The 18,567-nt window shown below is 42.9% G+C and overlaps 1 protein-coding gene across 3 annotated transcripts in view; it reads left to right on the forward strand.

Moving 5' to 3' along the window:
• ERG (ETS transcription factor ERG) overlaps nt 1-18,567 on the forward strand; it is a 110,157-nt gene that overhangs the window by 80,443 nt on the left and 11,147 nt on the right. Inside the window, exons 4-7 of one of the 3 annotated variants that reach the window (XM_027095781.1) lie at nt 7,316-7,519; nt 8,356-8,436; nt 10,397-10,468; nt 18,497-18,565. In XM_027095781.1, coding sequence (XP_026951582.1) covers nt 7,316-7,519; nt 8,356-8,436; nt 10,397-10,468; nt 18,497-18,565 — 426 coding nt within the window. The remainder of the gene's footprint in view (nt 1-7,315; nt 7,520-8,355; nt 8,437-10,396; nt 10,469-18,496; nt 18,566-18,567) is intronic. The other 2 variants (XM_027095861.1, XM_027095937.1) reach the window with 2 other exon arrangements.

The following is an 18,567-nucleotide window of genomic DNA, read 5'->3' on the forward strand; positions in this document are numbered from 1 at the left end:
AAGTGTCATAAAATTAGAAATCAGTAATTATCAAAACAATAACTGAGCCCCATTCATAGTATGGAGATGAAAAGGTTCAGAAGTAACCTTGACGTAGGCTCATTACTTGAGCTCAAATTTCAGTTTCTTGTGGAGTGAAGCTCAAATGTGAGCTAGTTCTCTTTATTAAGCTTCTTTATAAATGTAAAGTCTGTTCCAATGAGGAGGCAACATGCTAAATCTTATTTTTGCAGGCTTCTGAGTGTGTGGGACAGCAGACTGGCAGGCTCACCAAGGTCTGGTTTTATAAACAAAGACCTCATAGGATTTTGATATGATTCAGAAGTACATTTTATTTTTGTTGGTATTTTTTCATTACCAAGGGTGATTTTTCTTTCTGGAAGCCAATATTTTACATTGATATTGTTCAAGAAAAATGACACTCAGAGCTTATATTATCACCAATTTGGTTCTTGCTTAATCTTGCTTTTATTCATTACTCTGGGGTGGGGTTGGGGGTCTCTGAAACAGGATGTTTGCCTACATGAGGTATTTTGTTTCAAGAAGGCACAGTATGTCTTCAGCAATGCAATATCCTTTTGCTTAATTTAAATATCTACTTAATATTTTCCTGGCAGCAGTGGAACTCTACTAGGGCAGAATCCAGTTTCAGGGAAATGTAAAAAAAATGTTCAACCCTAATCCTACCCACTGCTTGTCCCTCCTCCCCCTGCTTCCCCACCCAAACCTTAAACAGTGCAACTCTGCTTTGCTTTTATTTATTGTTTTAATCCCAGTTTACTGAAATAGCATTTGTAAAACTTTTGGATATTAACCATGTAATCTAAGGTACAAATAAGAAACTGCAGAGAGAGAGATGGCTTCCTGTTTCTTTTACCCTGTACCATGGGGGTTTACCATTTTGATGTCCACGAAATGTGGAGTGATGACACAGATGTTTTCAAAACAATTGGACTGGAGGGCTGAAAACAAAACAACTTATCTGTAGTGGCTCTTGGTTCATCTCACAGAAGCACCTCCGAAAACTTCTTAAAATAAAGTGATAAATCAGACTTTTGTGTTTAGAGGAAGAGGCTGACCCTGTGATAATAGATTGTTTATTTCATTTTAGCAGAGTTTGCAATGCAAAATCCAGTGCGTGGTTGCATTATTGCTCTGTAATGTGTTATTGTTGGCAAAGTGCTTTCACATACGTTATCTCATTTACTTTTCTCTTCCCCTAACATTTCACTTAATTACCCACAGAAAAAAGAAAACAAATTCTAGAGAGGTTAACTTTTACATCTAAAGAACGGTTGAATCAGAGCCCAAATATGGGTATTCTGGCTCCCAATAAAGCCTTTTATTTGATCACCAACTTTGCTGTGCTTGATGTAACTTAAGACATTCTTTGATTCCTCAGACATTTTCAATGACTCTGAAATTCCTAGATCATAAAGTCTAGCCTTCTTAGCAAGATCCTCAAGGCTCTCCTTGATCTGTCTCCAACTTTCATTTCCATCCTCCTATGTCTCTGTGCTCCCTCTTAAACCCTCCACTCCAGCCACACCAAACTTCTCACATGTCCCTCAAAACCAGCAGATATTTCATGCCTCTGTGGGTGTGAAGCTGGGCTCAAGCTGTTCCCCTAAACTAAAGGTCTTCTCTGCTTTTGTCACCCTACTTCTGTCAAAATCCTTTTTGTTAATGCAGGCTCAAGCCAAACCCTTCTGGTGAAGCCTTTCCCTTTTTTCCTTGTTGGGATCAGTTGCTGCTTCTCTGTACTCCCGTCCTGCTTGGATAACACAGATTTCATTCTGCTTTGTGGGTTGTCTTCATGGCTGCCTACCTCCGTAGATTCTCAGCATCTTTGTCTTGGCCAATTCTGAATCCCTGAAGTACTTGTGTATATTATAAATGCTCAATAACTCAGTTAAATTCAGCTTAGTCATTATCCTATGGGTCCTTGGAGGCTGCACATTGTTTTATAAATGTCCATCAACAGATGAATGGATAAAGAAGATGTGGTACATACATACAATGGAATACTACTCAGAACAAAATAATGCCATTTGCAGCAACATGGATGCAACTAGAGATTATCATATTAAGTGAAGTAAGTCAGAAAGAGAAAGACAAATACCATATGATATCACTTATATGTGGGATCTAAAATAGGACACAAATGAACTTATCTGCGAAACAGAAACAGACTCACAGACATGGAGAACAGACTTGCGGTTGCCAAGGGGGAGGGAGATAGGGGAAGGAAGTATTGGGAGTTTGGGATTAGCAGATGCAAACTAGTATATATAAAATCGATAACCAGTAAGGTCCTACTGTATAGCACAGGGAACTGTATTCGATATCCTGTGACAAACCATAATGGAAAAGAATATGAAAAAGAATGTATATATATGTATAACTGAATCACTGTGCTGTACAGCAGAAATTAACACAACTTTGTAAATGAACTATACTTCAATTAAAAAAAAATAATGAAATGAGCAGAAAACCACAAAAATCCAGGCTTAGTTGTGAGGTTAGGTGGCAGGTTCTGAGCTGCATCACTACCTGGGGCAGAGGGTGTGGGATGCCACCCCTGAACAGAGGCAAAGTTGACCCTTGGTTGGAGCTCATCCTGTTGCCCCCTCCCCTTTCTCCTTCACATGCATAGTTGAGGAAAGAGATAAGGCCTTTTGAATCTTGTGGGACCTCGTGAGCTCCCTTCTGTTATGGTGGGTGGGCCAGAAGCAAGAAAACTTTGCTGACCTGTCATGGGCCATGGAGGAGACCTGGAAGCTTCTACTGGGTGCTCTGTGGAGTTGAGGAGTGAGCTGGGACCCCACACACTGACCTGAACCCTAAACAACACTGTCTACAGTGGCACCATCCATGCCTGGCCCAGGGAGTTTGTGGGGAGCCCAGGGTGGGCTCCACCATCAGGGCAGGGACAGGGCCTCCTGTCTTTTTATCAGTTCCCTGCCCAGAGATTCACGATAAGTGCTTACACCTCAAGAGCGTGGAGGACAGACACCCAAAGCAGGTGGTGAGTGTAGGTGAGGATGCAAGCAGGGGCGAGTCCTCAAGCAGTGGGTGGTGTGTGGGTGCAGGCAGGGGGTGTGGGTTCAGGAGATGGCAACTGGATGTGTGTAGGATGAAGGGGTTGGGGAAGGACAGGGGATGATACCTATTAAGACGGTGGGCCCCAGAACCTAAGAGTCACGTGCTTTAGGCTGAAGAGTTTGGACTTGCCCCTTGCAGACTGTTCTCTTTGCACCTGTAGAGTAGGTCCAGAGTAATGGCGCCCTATGGACAGGTTGGAAAGGAACATCTCATTTACTCTTATCAAGTGACCATATTTTGTTTTTAATATTCTTTGCTGATAAATGTATAGGGCAGAGGTATGGAGATCAAATTCCAAAAGGATACAGGAGTAACCTGACTTTGTGTAATTGTATTCTTTTCAAACGAAGCAATTTCCATTAACAAACTGTGTAAGAAAGTGACATTAAAATATTATACTCTTGAAAGTTTTATAAAAACACTTTAACAAATATATATATATATATTATATATATATATATAATCCTTTATAAAACCTTGTTTTGATTTTGAAATATAGAGAATACATTTTTAAAAATAACTTTTTAACCCAAGTATTATATGTGTATTGTAGGAAAGAGAGAAGATAAAGTTTAGTGAAAAGAAAACTTTTAAATCTCTACTGCCTTTGTTTCAGAGACAGTAGTTGCCATTTCACTGCATATCTCTCCAAAATTCTTTCCATGGATATGTTTATATTTCTTTGCAAAATATAATCTACCATAATGTTTCAAACGTTTAAATTTAATCTATTTTGAACAATTTTCATATCAATAACTACATTCAGCAGTGTAATTTTTAGTTTCTAAATATCACAGGACTGTTCCTAAATGTACAACAACTTAACTAGTTCTCTTTCTCTGGGATATTTAGGGTGTTTCCAGTGTTTTGCTATTATAAACAACACTACAAAGAACATCCTTGAAAATAAATCATTGCGCACTTCCTCTATGATTTCCTAAGGATAAATTTCTAGAAGTGGAATTTTTAGTTTAGAGACTATACACACAGTTTTTTTAAAAGGCATTTGAAATGTATTGCCGAATTGTTCATTGGAAAGGTTGTAGCAATTTACAGCTCACTCCAGCAGTACAAGAGAATGGCCATTTGACCAATCCAAAGTGAGAATTTAGGGATTATAACAGGGCAGGTCAAGGAGGAATTGGTCTCTGGGGTCTTGCACGTGATTCCCTTAAACGAAAATTGAATGAGCCATTACAACCTTGGGCTTAGCGAGGGAAATCAATTAACAGGCACACCAAGGGATGCTGGAGAGATTGGACTTCTTTTTTTGGCTATCTTCCTAAGACGTCATTTGACCGTTTTAACATGAACCCAGGAACTTTCAGGAAGATCTTTATGTATCATTTTTAGAATATCTGTTTCTACCATTAAGAGAAGAAAATGCCTTCCTAGAATGAACTGATTTCTAGGAAGTAGTTACACCAAAACATAGTCCTTCCAGGTTGTTAAATGCAAAACAAAACAAAAAGAAGAGTTTGGCTAATACCTAGTGGTGGAATTTATAGGAAATGGCTTGGGGACCCCTGTGGAAGGGAGGGTCTTCTCTCTGAGAGGGCCGTTTAACTGTCCTCTGCACAGAACCAAGGAAAGAGGACTTGAATTCAGGGCATCCTAAGACCAATATATGATCTGTTCCTGAATAATGAGGAGTCATGACATACCATGAGAAAAAGGAAAAGAAGGACTTTCTATGGAAACATTCTGGAGTTCAGAACATTTTATCCCTGAAAGCAGAATGCTGACCCAATGGCAAAGAGCCATCTGAACTTCAGTGACTTGGACAGAGTTAACATTCCCAATACACATTCGGTTTTCACAGGCTAACAAAATGTTTCCATGTGTTTGGATTACAAAGGAATATGCACAGCTTTCTGTCAACACTGCCATTTGAGCTTTTGTAGATGTTCTGCGCTTTGTAGCAGAACCAGAGTTCTTAGTTTATAGCTTCTACACGTGGGCCCTATGACCAGCAATTCTACATCTAGGTCCTCACCTAGGCCAGCACTTTCTCAAGCTTAATGTGCGCACAGATCAGCTGAGAATCCTATGAAAATATAGACTCTGATTCGGCAGGCATGTGGCAGCACCTGGGATTCTGCATTTCTAATTAGGTCCCAGGGGAGGCCAAGGCTGCTAGATCCCACGACCACAGTCTGAGTAGTGAAGCCCCAGGGTAGATGGTCTGAACCACTTTAGAATTACCTGGACAGCTTTTAACAACCCTGATGCCGGGGCTGCCCTCCAGCAGAATTAACTCAGAATCTTTGTGGGTGAGACCAGGCATCAGTAGTTTTTTATTGGAACCCAGGCTGTGGACCAATGCAGATTGCTTCACATGTGGGTGGGGAGGGAGACACAGGGGTCTTCATTGATAAGTAAGTGGGGTATATTTGTGGGGGGGTGGGGATATCCGAGAGCAGATTAAATGATGAAATATACCTCCATGGACTGACTTGGACACATCTTGAAAATACAGTGCCGAACGCCAAAAGCAAATCAGATACCATTTATGTTAGCTTAAAGGCACACGACAATATATGTACAGTGGATATGGTAAAAGTATTCAGATATGTATAAGGATGATGCACGTATCCTTTCAGGTTAGTGGTTCCTCCTGGAGTGTCCAGGAGGGGAATGGGTTAGGGATGGATTCTATTGGGGTTGAAAGAATTTCTTTCTATTAAAAAAGAGATGAGAAAGTAGGGAATGGACAAAATAAGGGAGGGACGGGGAGGCAGAAAGAGAGTAAGAAAGAAAAAGAAAGGAAAGAAGGAAGGATGGGAGGGAGGGAGAAAGGGAGGAGAATTCTGGTGACTGTGACTGTCTGGCTGTTTCTCACTGTTACTGCCACTGACTCTGGAAACCGAAAATGTATCCCAACAGCACATCGAATGCCCATTCTTGAGCAGCCTGAAACATTAGTAAGACCAAACAAGCTTCTAAAACTATTAGCTAGAAAGCAATTCAAAAGGGTGATGTATTTCCCCCAGCAGATATTTTCACTCACGATGATCTGAGTATCGTGGCACACCTGCCCTCTACGAGCCTGTCCAGAGGACCCAGACTAAGGCTTTCATTTCACGTTGGAAACAGACACAGAAAGGAGAAGCAGCCTCTGGAGGCTGCAGCGTTGAGAGACCCTGGGATCAGGACTCTGGGCTCCTACTCCTTTGCCCAGGTGTCTTTCTGTGCACAGGGACCCCAGGGAGGAGCCCCGTCTGCTGGCGAGGCGCCCTGGGCACCCCTCCACCCAGGCTGTTTGTGTGGGGTGGTCCCAACTTGTGTTTCCGTTGGGGATCACCTGCTCCTTTTCCCCAGAGACTTGCTCTCCTGGTCATACAGGGTTCTCCTCCTGTATGTGGCAGCAGAGCGTGATGACACTGCCTGCATCCTGTGGGGTGTTTGTGCCCCAGCTGTGGAATGTGAAAGCCCCCCAGCCAGCTTGCCTCCTGCAGGTGTGAGTTAGTTGCAAAACCAAGTTCTCTGCAGGAAAAGCGTGTAACTGACGGCTCTCTCTTAGAGACACTAGCTCCTGGGAAGTGCTAGGGTTCTGGCTGACCTACACATCATCTCCAATTCTGTGGTCAATATCTTTCAGTATTTCAGACAAATACTGTATGGGATTTTTTTTTTTTTTTGGTAATCTGTAATTAACATCTTCCTGATATGTGTTGCTCTTATTTCATATAAAGAAACCAGTAGTTTTCTGAGGAAAGAAAGTTTTCATTTATTCTTATTCATTTTTTCCCATTCTTTTTTAAATTGAAGTATAGTTGATTTACAATGTTGTGTTAGTTTCAGGTATACAGCAGTGTGATTTTTATATATATATATATATATATATATTCACACATACACATATTTTTATATGAATAAATAAAAATTAAAAGAAACTGATAAAAAAAAATCCCATCCCTACAGGAAACTTTAGATTATATGAGCAACAGAAGGGCAGGTGGTGTGAATAATCCTAAACTTCCAGAACAATTCACTTTAAAGACAATGGTCTCTGACTGTGAGTCAGTTGGTCTTCCTCAGACATTCTCCTCGGACTGGTCCCTGAGCCTGGCTTGAGGCTGTGCTTCTGCAAGAGAGGGAGGGGATGCTCTGGAAAGCTATGGCTGGTGGGAGATCCCACCTGGGATATGGCTCTACCCCAGAAATTTGTCTTCAGGAGTTGACCAAATACGCTTCCATCCCGTTTCAGATCCTATGCTATGGAGTACGGACCATGTCCGGCAGTGGCTGGAGTGGGCAGTGAAAGAATATGGCCTTCCGGACGTCGACATCTTATTGTTCCAGAATATTGACGGGAAGGAGCTGTGCAAGATGACCAAAGACGACTTTCAGAGGCTCACCCCGAGCTACAACGCTGACATCCTTCTGTCGCATCTCCACTACCTCAGAGAGAGTAAGGCAGTCCCCGCTCCCACAGAGAGCACTGTCGAGAGGTCCTTGTTAACGTAAGACGCGAGGGTTCAGCCCAGTTGCCGACAGCATCTTGCTGCCCTAACCCGATTCCCACTAGTATCTGAGAGAATGCTTATAAGTGATGACTTATTGCGTAGTGAGAAGCAGTCAGCGCTTTTACGAAAGCAGCAAAGTCAACTAGCATTCAGCTGCCTCCTCCAGGGTCCCCCAACCAGGAAGATCACATGCCAAAGGGAAACAGAGCTTTATCTGGTCACACATTATTTCATCTCCATGATGCCCAAATAGAAATAAACATTATGGAAAGGCTCCTACTTGATGGGAATTGTGGAGTGTATCTTCCCTAAAGCCAAAGCAAGCTCCCCTTCGTATCCCACTCGAACACAAAATGAGGAACATTTTCACTTGGTATCTTGAGATGTGGCTTAGCCTGTCACAATGGGAATGGCGTCTTGGCAATGAGAGGCATGAATCCACAGAGTCTGCTGCATGCTTTAATATTTCAAATGTCAAGCATGATCAGAAGGAGATAGTAGAGATAGTGCAACAGTGGGTGGTGTGAACTCTTTGGTGTAAATGCTTTGCTTGGCATCCCAACCACTTCTTCCCTGAACTCAATATGGATCCCCATCTAGGTTTTAACATGCTAACCAGTAGCAGGGCCATGGAGAGATTTCCAAGCAGCCCATGATAACAGGATGGGGAGTGGGGTGAATGTTTTCCTTCTTTTTCTTCTTCTTTTTTTTTTTTTTTTCAAGGAAGGGAATTCTCTCTCTCTTTTTTCATTTGGATGTTGCTTTTTGTTTTGTTTTGTAGCACCTCTTCCACATTTGACTTCAGATGATGTTGATAAAGCCTTACAAAACTCTCCACGGTTAATGCATGCTAGAAACACAGGTAATGCTGGCCCTGCCCCTTCCCCCCAGGACAAGTGTAGGGTTTTGTTTACAGGTTGCATGCTTTACAGGTAGAACGTGGGACAGTCAGTGCATCAGGAAGGCGGAAGTCAGAGGTGGATGGTTGAGGGGTCCCTGGTAGGTTGAGGCTCTGTGTTGGCGGTACCACAGCCTCAAGGCAGGAGGCACTCTTTGGTCTCTGAACACTCCCCCGCTTCCCTTGCCAGTCAGAGGATTTCTTTGCACCAGGAGATGTGCAGAATCAGCCTTCAGCCATAGCCTCAGCTCACATTGGCTGGGTCACAGTCTGCTGTTGTTAGTCCTCAAGTATGCCCTGTGCTGACTGTAGAAACTAAAAGCATTTTCCATGTGAAGGGGCCCTTAGCATGCTCCTTTTTTTTTTTTTTTTTTCCGTTTAAAATTTTCATTCTTAAAGGAATGTTGACTAGGACAAGCAGGGGTTTTACTTTTCCCTTTTTGGTAAAGTTTTAGGCCATTCAACTTGACTTGAATCTTCTTGCACAGTCTTCGTACATTTGCAAAAAGGCAGTAGGAGGGAATGCCGGTTACTTTGGGGGAGCTTTTGTTGTGAAGGAAACTGTGTTATGACTTGGGAAGATTTGAAATTAGTGACTAACTAAATACCTGCTATTCTCTGTCTAACCATTGATTCTACATTTTATTTATTTATCTATTTTATTTTATTTTTTTTGCCTGAGCCTGATAGAGTTTTAACATGATGCTTCTTCCTGGCTAACCCTGCTCCCTCCCCTCCTAGTAAAGGCTGAGAGTAGAGGCTGGGCCTTCTGTGGATGAATGTGGCCCTGGTCACACCCATTTCCTCCCTGGTGATGGAGACACTTACAGAAGCATGGCCGCAGGCTGCTCACCCCACTGTTATCAGCCTGCAGGGACCCTCTGCCACCACCAAGCTAGGGAGAAAACCATCTAGTGTTGGAAAGACTTAAGTAACCCCTCATAGGCAAGCCAGCCAGTTCATGAGCAGCCCTCACATAGGAATACAGCCATTTTCCAAAGACTTGCCCTGTTATTTTTAAATGTATGATGTGAGTGAGTCCAGGCTTGAGTATTATAAAGGGATTGCTAGTTGATCTCCAGTAACCAGAATGTTGTGCTTTTAATCTGAAATTTTTAAAGAATGGCTTTGAGTCAATAATACACTTTTTCAATGTAGGTTACACAGTCAGCCCATTAATGACCTTGTGGCCAGAAATAGCAAGCACCTTAGACAAAGTAATTCCCCTGCCTTAGGAAACGCCTCGGAGATACACACACTTTCTGATAATTTCTTAGTCATTTAAAAAATTTTTAGCAGAGGATGAAAGTGTCAGGAAAGCTCTGACTTCATTATTTTTGCTATGGCTAAACATAGAAGCAATTGAAAAGCAGGACAACAAATTCCAAACGGACTGACCTGTGAAAAGAGGATTACTTCCACTAACAATTTGAGAATTGATTGAGAGAGAGAAAGGGAAAATGTGCATCTGAACAGAGACACGGATTAATTTTTAAAAAGATCCGTATATTCTTTGGCAAAATATTTGTCATTCTTTGGTGCTCCTTTCCAAGGGCTCTGTAAAATGTTTTATGGGTTTTATATGATTTGAAAATTAAAACACCCACCATAGAATTGTTTTAATAAAATGAGCTTGCAGGGGGATGGGCAGACCCACGGATGGGCTTCAGGAGGAAGCTGTTAAATCAAAACACAAGACGCCTTATGCCGAGTGGGGCACAGAGAGAGTCACATCTCTTCCATCTTCAGCATCTGTTTCTGACCTGTGTGCTAGTCCCTTCTCCCGAAGTCTGGCCTGGCAGGTTCTAGGAGGCCACCTCCCTTGGTTGTCATGGGGCAAAGTAGATTAGGCGCTGTTGCTGAGATCAGATCAACAACCACAGCAAAAGACCTTCACATGTTTTGTCTTTCCTTTTGTCTGCAGGGGGTGCAGCTTTTATTTTCCCAAATACTTCAGTATATCCTGAAGCTACGCAAAGAATTACAACTAGGCCAGGTACGAAAACACCCCTGTGTAATCTCTTTATTGAGAGACATCCCAGGATGTCCTGTGAGGTCCGTGACCTACGTCACGAGACACAAAGACAGCTGATCTTGGATCGGACCCTCTAAACGGTCTTATTCTGCCTCTGTGGATCTGGCGCCTAGAATCAGACCGTTCCATCCAGAGATCACGCAAACAGTCCCCGAACTGCGGGATTATGAGCAGGTCAGCCCCTTCACTAGCTGCTCTCAAAGACAGATGGGCCAGGAAGGCATCCTGGATGCCTGGCGATAAGGAATCCATCCGGTTTCGAGTTTACAGAAGGACATAAGTGTAATCTCTCCGTCCTCAAGGCACAGCACAGAGCAGGAGGCATTCCCCTAACACTAGCAGCTGGTCCTCAGCTGTCACAAGAGCCAGTCTTTCAGAGCAGAAGCATGTAATCAATCATATGTACACCTGAGTCTTACTTTCTGTCTTTCCCGATGATTTAATTAGGTTATTAATTTACGCGTCATTCACGAAAAGAATCACTGTCTATCAACTGTCTGTTAGTGCCAAGCACGATGTTAGATTCTGGGAATCTAAAGATGAACCAGACTTTACAAAGCTTCCTGTCTTCAGAAAGCTGGCCTGTTCATTCCACCGTTGTCCATGGAGCCTCCAGAGTGCCAGCCATGGGGGTGCAGCAGAGAACAAGCCCACAGGCACACAGCCTAAAGCTCTAGATGTTTCTAGATGTAAAGCCACCTAGAGCCAGAAACAGACTCACACACATATACATTTAACCTACGGGCTAGGTACCTAGAGCCGGAGAGACAGATATGGATGTTTAACCTAAAGCACTGATTGTATAGTAGAGGCAACACCTCTAACGACAGAGGCTGTGGGAACAGGAAGGGAAAGGAATTCATCCCTCCATGAAAGGGGGAAGGAAGCGTTGCAGGGGAAGGACCATATGCCGGAGGAGGATTAGGTGTTGCCAGGTGGAGAAGGAGAGGGTGACATTGGGCAAGCATGGCTCAAACATCTGTCCCCTCGCTGGGATGTACAACCCCATGAGCTGGATGACACATGCCAGCCTCACAGCTGAGGAATCGTGATTAGAGCTGTGGGATGGCTTTTCCCTATTCACTCGTGGATCTAGAAGTCACATCTTCTTAGACCCAAGCTGCTGCTCTTGGATGTCTGTCACGTGTCCAGGCTGCCCAAGTCCTAGTTTGAACTGGTCCCAGGCACTAAGCTTGGCGCTGCTGTTTCTTCCCAGTGAAAAAGATGGGGTGGGGGGTGGGGGGTGGGGGGCAGTGAGCTGAATAGCCCGGGTGAAGATGCTTCTGGGAGTTTTTCTCGCCCCGACACAGCCCTGGTACTGTGACTTCAGGCTGGCGATTTTCTGTCCCCTAACCTCATGAAGTTCCTCCTGGGAAGCATAGTGGAAAGGCTTGGCGATAGTGCTTAGTTACCTCTGACACAGGCCATTTGATCGTGGACAAGACCCAGGGTCTGGAGTGAACTAGATTGACCCTAAAGAAACCCGCCGTCTGTACTGAGAAAGGACAATGAAAGTACATGTGTCACGCTAGCTCTAGGCATTCCTGAGTTTACTGCCAGTAAATGGTCCCTTGGGAGGACATGGGAAGTGTAGGAAAATCACCATGATTTTGTGAGTGTTTGAAAGAAGTTTCCATACGTACTCACAAAAGTCAAAGCTATCTGTGAAACATTTGGCCATGGGTTGCGTATTTGTTTGTTTATTTGAAGCAATTTCATGGATGCCTCTGAGTTGCAAAAGCCAGGGATTGTGAGCTGGTGTCAGGGCTGTGTGGCCGCGTGAGTTCGTTCAGCACGATGGTCGGAGCAGCCAGTCGGCTGCCTGTTGCTTCCTAGACGGAACAATGGGTCCTGGAGCTCCTTTGCTCCCTATTTGAGGATATGGTGGATTTGGAAGATATGGCGCGTCCAGGTGTCAGAGAGGAGAGTGGCCGGGAGGTCTCTGGCTGGGACACCCCTCTGTGCTTCAGCCCAGGGGGAGACAAGGGTGGCAAACACTAATCCACCTGGCAAAGCCCCGATGATGCTCTTTGCTTGGGTCTGTCATTCGAGTGTGACTTGGAAGAAACTTGATTTGTACCAAAATACGTGTTTTGGTGATTGCTGCTGTGATTCTGAAAGGAGATACAAATATTAGTGTCTGAGCTACAAAGAACTGAAAGTCAGAGTGAATGAGCCAGAGAATGGTTTGCTGTCAGCCAGACTGAGGGATTCAAACTTGGAGAACAGACTTGTTTGTATATCTTGGGTGGACCAGTGATCAACCTTGCAGGAACAGTCTTGTGAGTGTGAAAGCTTATAACGGTGCAGTTGGAGAAGTTTGTGACGGCTCAGCGGGGATGGGTGTTGTACATCATTGGGGGAGGGGTCACTGGGAATCTGACCGTATCCCTTTGGTTGGTGGGTATCTGACTGCTTTCGAAAGAGCTGGTTGCTGACTTTCCTTGGGAGAGGTCCTTGGGTCCTTGGGGACAGAGACCCGAGTTCCCGTTCCCTTGCACTCTTGGTTTGCTGTGTCCATCCATTTCTCTAATCCCACATCCACGGAGACAGAGGACTCCTTCCTCCCACCTGTGTCATCCTGCTGAGTCCAACTTCCCAGTGTCCCCTCCCCACTTCCTTCCTTTCCTTCCTCCTCAAGTAACCACCCCCGTCTACCTTTTCTTCTTGTCATGGCCCAGCTTCGCAAAAAGATCATTTATTCCAGAGTCCCCTTACTGCCTGCCCTGTCCAATTACTGGGTCTTTTCAGTTCCCCCCCCCCACAATTGTCCGGGACTGTTCAGTGACCTTACAGGATAACACATGATGGACAATATACTCTTTTGTTCATGCCTCAATCCCCTCTCTGCCTGTGCTTGTTCCTATTAATTTTATCCAGATTTTCCTGATTCAAAATGCACCCTCTTTCACGATCCCTTTGTTGAATTAGCATTTAGATGAGTCTCTCCTCTCCTCTTAGAAAGTGCTAGCACATAGGCAGATCCATTTACGTTCTTTTTTTATGATCGAATTTCATGGTGTCGCATGTGTTTCTTGGGTAGTCAGTTATTATGACCAGAAGCCCTTTCCCCATCTCCCCCGTAAACACCCTCCTTCTTTGCTGAACACATGCTTTTTTGGGGGCCATGGCCCCTTGAGGCCTCAAGTGACATAAACAGAGACAGGTCTGACTTAGAGAAACTTGCAAGCTGGTTTTTGACCTCATGATGTGAACCCTGCCTGGCGTCCTAGGAGCAGTGTATGTGAAAGCTCTGGTGTGTGCCCAGGACGATCTGTAACCCCATCCTCCCCTCCTCCGTCACCATGGTAATCCATGCACCATGATACCCATCTAGGATTTTATCGAAGGAGACTGGAGACGGGTCAGCAAGTGCAGCCTCGACTTTCCCTTTTCAGCTGGATCTCCTCAAGGGTTTCTCGGAATCTGCAATGATTCCTCCTTTGGAGTTTGCAGCTCAGTGCCATTCAGCATCTCCAGTCATAGCAAGATGACGCAGCCAGTGCACTGTGTCCTCAGTTAAGTAAAGCCTGTATCACAGCAAATGGCTGAAAATGCATTCTTGGCTTTGCCCTAACTATACTCTAACCACAGATCTGTACATCTGTACGCCTAGTTGAAAAGGGAAGGCACAATGCCCCCAGCTCTCCCTGTCTTTGACAGAGGAGTTTAGAAGACCCTAGGGAGAGCTAGAGGAAGACACGAGAGAGTGATTTAATCATGTCAGTCGGCTTTGACCCTGAAAATTCCTTGCATTAAATAGGGGTTTATAGATTGGTTTAGGCCAATAGCTCTCGGTCTTTGTCTTTGCCATTAGCATCTAAGTTCATTGAGAGTGGCAAAATTCAACCTTTCACATCCAGTGCAACCAGGGACCTCCAGAGTTACTTTGTACATGTGGCATGGATCCCCAGCATGAGGATAAGCTCTCCCATGATCCAAGTTCTGGTCCTTTAAAAAAATAAAGTGGTGGGTAGATGTCAAGAGGGCTAGTGGACTGTTCTTCAGTAATCTTGATGAAAGGAGAGTGTAAAGCTTGGTGAACTTAATCCTGCACGAAGGGCAGCAAGGATGCTTGCTTACATCATTGATGTCTAGGGAAGGGAGTGGTTGGGGGAAGGAGTCTCATTCAGAATCAGGAACTGATCTTGACTCCCAGGAAATAAACAAAGGTGCTGGGGTGGAGGGGGCCAACACCAGTCAAACTCCCTATTTGTAGTTTTCATGGTGTTTGGTCTAGATCACGGCATATAGCATACTTCTTTGGTAACCCTCAGCTGCCTGTGAAATGGCTTTTATAAAGTTGTTTTAAAACACTGTCTGTTACAGAAAAAATATAGCAGAACCCATGCCAGAAAGCAGCTGTCCCTGACACAGGACCTTCTGCCAAGTCTAAGAGTTAATGACCTTGAAGATTAAAGTTGAAGAGAAATGGAGAGTGGATTGAAATGACCACCAAAAATGAAATGTATACTGTGTTCTTCCTAGAAGTCTTATGATCTACTCTCCATAAGAGGCAAATAGCAAATGTACACAGAGTAATAATTTTTCAAGGAGCCAAAAAGCAGAACTGCTCAAAACTGGCTCTGCTTTGAGGTGTTGTAGCTGCTGACAAGGTCACTGAGATGATTGTCTCCCATCTCAGCAAGCCTTAGTTCAACACCCCCCAATGTCACATCCCACAGGAGGGGGGCTTGGTGCCCATGGCCTGTGATCTGTAGCTGATAAGAGAACACTGGAGCAGAATTTCATGAACAAAAACAAAAGCCCACTTATCTTCCATGGCAATATGTTCATGAACACATTAATCATTGTTCATATAAACATCTCCAGTTCTTGGCAAAAAATCAGACTTGGAGTTGTTTAGGGCCTGACTGATTTTCAAGGGAGGATGAGACACGGTTACACACTCTAAGAAGGACTTTATGAATTAAGAGTTTCAAAATATTTTCGTATTAGTAGTTTGGTGTTTAATTTCTTCCAGTCACATTTCATGGGCAAAAAGTAGTAGCAGACTAACTACTGACACTTGCTATTAATTCCATTTCTAATGTTTCAGGTGAAAGCATTCAATCTAGAACTCTTTCCACACATTTATTTGTGTTAACACACTCAGATAGCATTTCTGAAATCCTTATCTGTAGGAACACAGATTTTTAGAAAAGAATAGTGGAAATTGTCTAGAACAGGCTTTCTCAAACTTCAGTGTACACCCAAGTTAAATGGGACCATGTTAAAATACAGATTCTTTTTTTTAATTGAAGTATAGTTGTTTTACAATATCATGTTAGTTTCAGATGTACAGCAAAATGATTCCATTTTATATATACATATAAAACTGTGTGTATATATATATATATATATATGTATATATATATTTTTTCTTTTTCAGATTCTTTACTCTTATAGGTTATTACAAAATATTGAGTATAGTTCCCCGTGCTATACAGTAGGTCCTTGTTGGTTATCTATTTTATTTATAGTAGTGAGCATATGTTAATCCCAAACTCCTAATTTATCCCTCCCCCCCTTTAGTAACCATAAGTTTGTTTTCTGTGTCTGTTTTATATATAAGCTCATTTGTATCATCTTTTTGTTTTCTGTTTTGTATATAAGCTCATTTGTATCGGTTTTTTTTAGATCCCACATATAAGTGATATCATATGATATTTGGCTTTCTCTGTCTGCCTTACTTCACTTCGTATGATAATCTCCAGGTCCATCCATGTTGCTGCAAATGGCATTATTTCATTCTTTTTTATGTCTGAGTAATATTCCATTGTGTATATGTACCACATCTTCTTTATCCATTCCTCTGTTGATGGACATTTAGGTTGCTTCCATGTCTTGGCTATTGTAAACAGTGCTGCAATGAACAGTGGGGTGCCTGTATCTTTTCTAATTATGGTTTTCTTCAGATATATGCCCAGGAGTGTGATTGCAGGATCATATGGTAGTTCTATTTTATTTTATTTTTTACCAGAATCTGGTAAAATGCAGATTCTGATTCAATAGATCTAGAGTGAGGTTCTGCATTTCTAACGAGCTTCCAGACATTGCCAATACAGCTAGTCTGCGGAGAAACAAGGACCCAGAACATATTTCTGGATTCTCTTGCTTTTTCATTTGGTAGACAGAAGCCCCATGTTGATATGGCTGTCTGCTCCTAAAGTAGGGGAGATGCTGTTACAGTTGCCCTGCTAGTAGATTTTTCTTTCTGAGACAATTCTCAAATTGAAACTCTGCCTAACCATTTTCTAGACAAAATGCAACTAGATGAGAATCTGTGTGCAAATGCTCCCAGCAACTTAAGTTGAAATTTAGTTGTAAATTGATAGCGACTGCAGATTTAATTCCCACGTGTAACCTCAACACCAGAAAAGTGAGAATCTGAGGAACTGGGTGGGAAACGCTTACAGTCCAAAAATACAGAAATGCCAGTGGAGAGGGAGTGGTGAGCAATAGGAGAGTTTCAAAAGAAAAATTATCGAATTCAACCAAAGCTCTGGAGGGTAGGATTTCACGGACCACACTAGTCGAGATGCTTGTAGCCAAACAGACCAAATAAATTAAGGCAATTCTGCGTTGGATTTCACGTTGCATTTCATTGCTATTCTCTCTGGGATATGAAACTAGGAAGAGACATGTCTTCTGCAACACAGTCAACAAGCTTTTTCAAGATTGACCCACCAAACTGCCAATTTTAAACAAAGTTTAAAATCTCTTCAAGTGAGATTTTATAGTCATCTCCAGGTGACTGGCAGCAGAACACCTGCTGAAGTACCTGGCTATGGCTTTCAGCTGGCCCAGAATGACACATGGCATTGGACCGAGACCCGTCAATCCAAGTTGTAGTTTTGAAATGGTTCTGTAATAAAATTGCGTGTAGTTGGCCACCCCACTCCCCAGCTTTATGTAGGCACAGTTAGTAAGAGCATGCATAATAACGTTTCTGGAATATATTTTTAAAGGAAACTTGAAATGACATAGAGTCATAATCATTAATAGAACTTGCACTGAGGATGCAGAAGTATAATTATTAAATTTGCATATGCAAAGTGTGATGAAGTTTTATGGGACAAATAGCAATACATTATAAATACAAAAAAAAATCATTGGCATATACTTCAGCTCTACGGCATTGCCAGTGTTTTGCGGGGGCAGTACTATTTCAGTCTTACAGTTCATTTTAGAGAAATTCTAAATTCATTTAGTGAAGGAGAAAGAGTAGACATTTGCGTAGGAAAATAACTAGACCCGCCTAAATGGGAGGGAAGTCCAAAAGGGAGGGGACATCTGTATGCGTATGGATGGTTCATTCTGTTGTGCAGTGGAGGCTAACACAACATTGTAAAGCAACCATACTCCAATAAAAATTAATTTTAATAAAAGAAGAAAAATAACTAGACCCTTAAGACTGATTTAATATAAGTGGATGAGGGAAAATGAGGGGTGGCTGAGAGAGGCATCTGGCAAGTAAGAGAAGGCAGTGCTCGTTTCCAAGGAAGAAGAAAAGGGAGGAACGTGAACGTCATTTGGTGGATCTAGTGTGAGACTTCACGTAGGAAATCGGTTGATTCATCCACGTTGTAGGCTGTGTCTCAGACAGGTCATGAAGATAATAAAGGGGTGATGGACTTATGTCAATTCCAGCGGGAAGCAGGAAAAATTAGATTGTAAGAAACTTTTGATATGGTCTTGACCTAGGATTGCAGGAAATTACCTTAGAAGAGTCAGCCAGCTCCTAGAGAATCCATCCATGGGAGTTTTCAGATTAATGGGTGCAACTGTTAGATCAATAAAAGATACAAAGTTATCATTTGTAAATAAAACCCAAATCTCGTGGAATCCAGGTTGAATATTACTTTGGATAACTGGGTTTTCTTGCACAATATTGATGCTAATAAACACAAAACAAAAAAAAGCACACAAAATAGCTGTTATCAAGTTACATCATTGATCTTTTAGTCAATTTATTTATCTTTACAGATTTACCTTACGAACCACCCAGGAGATCAGCCTGGACCAGTCACGGCCACCCCACCCCCCAGTCGAAAGGT

This window comes from Aethalodelphis obliquidens, unplaced genomic scaffold, assembly GCF_003676395.1.
Source record: "Aethalodelphis obliquidens isolate GAN/ISIS:26980383/991018 unplaced genomic scaffold, ASM367639v1 scaffold1, whole genome shotgun sequence".
Classification (NCBI taxonomy): domain Eukaryota; kingdom Metazoa; phylum Chordata; class Mammalia; order Artiodactyla; family Delphinidae; genus Aethalodelphis; species Aethalodelphis obliquidens.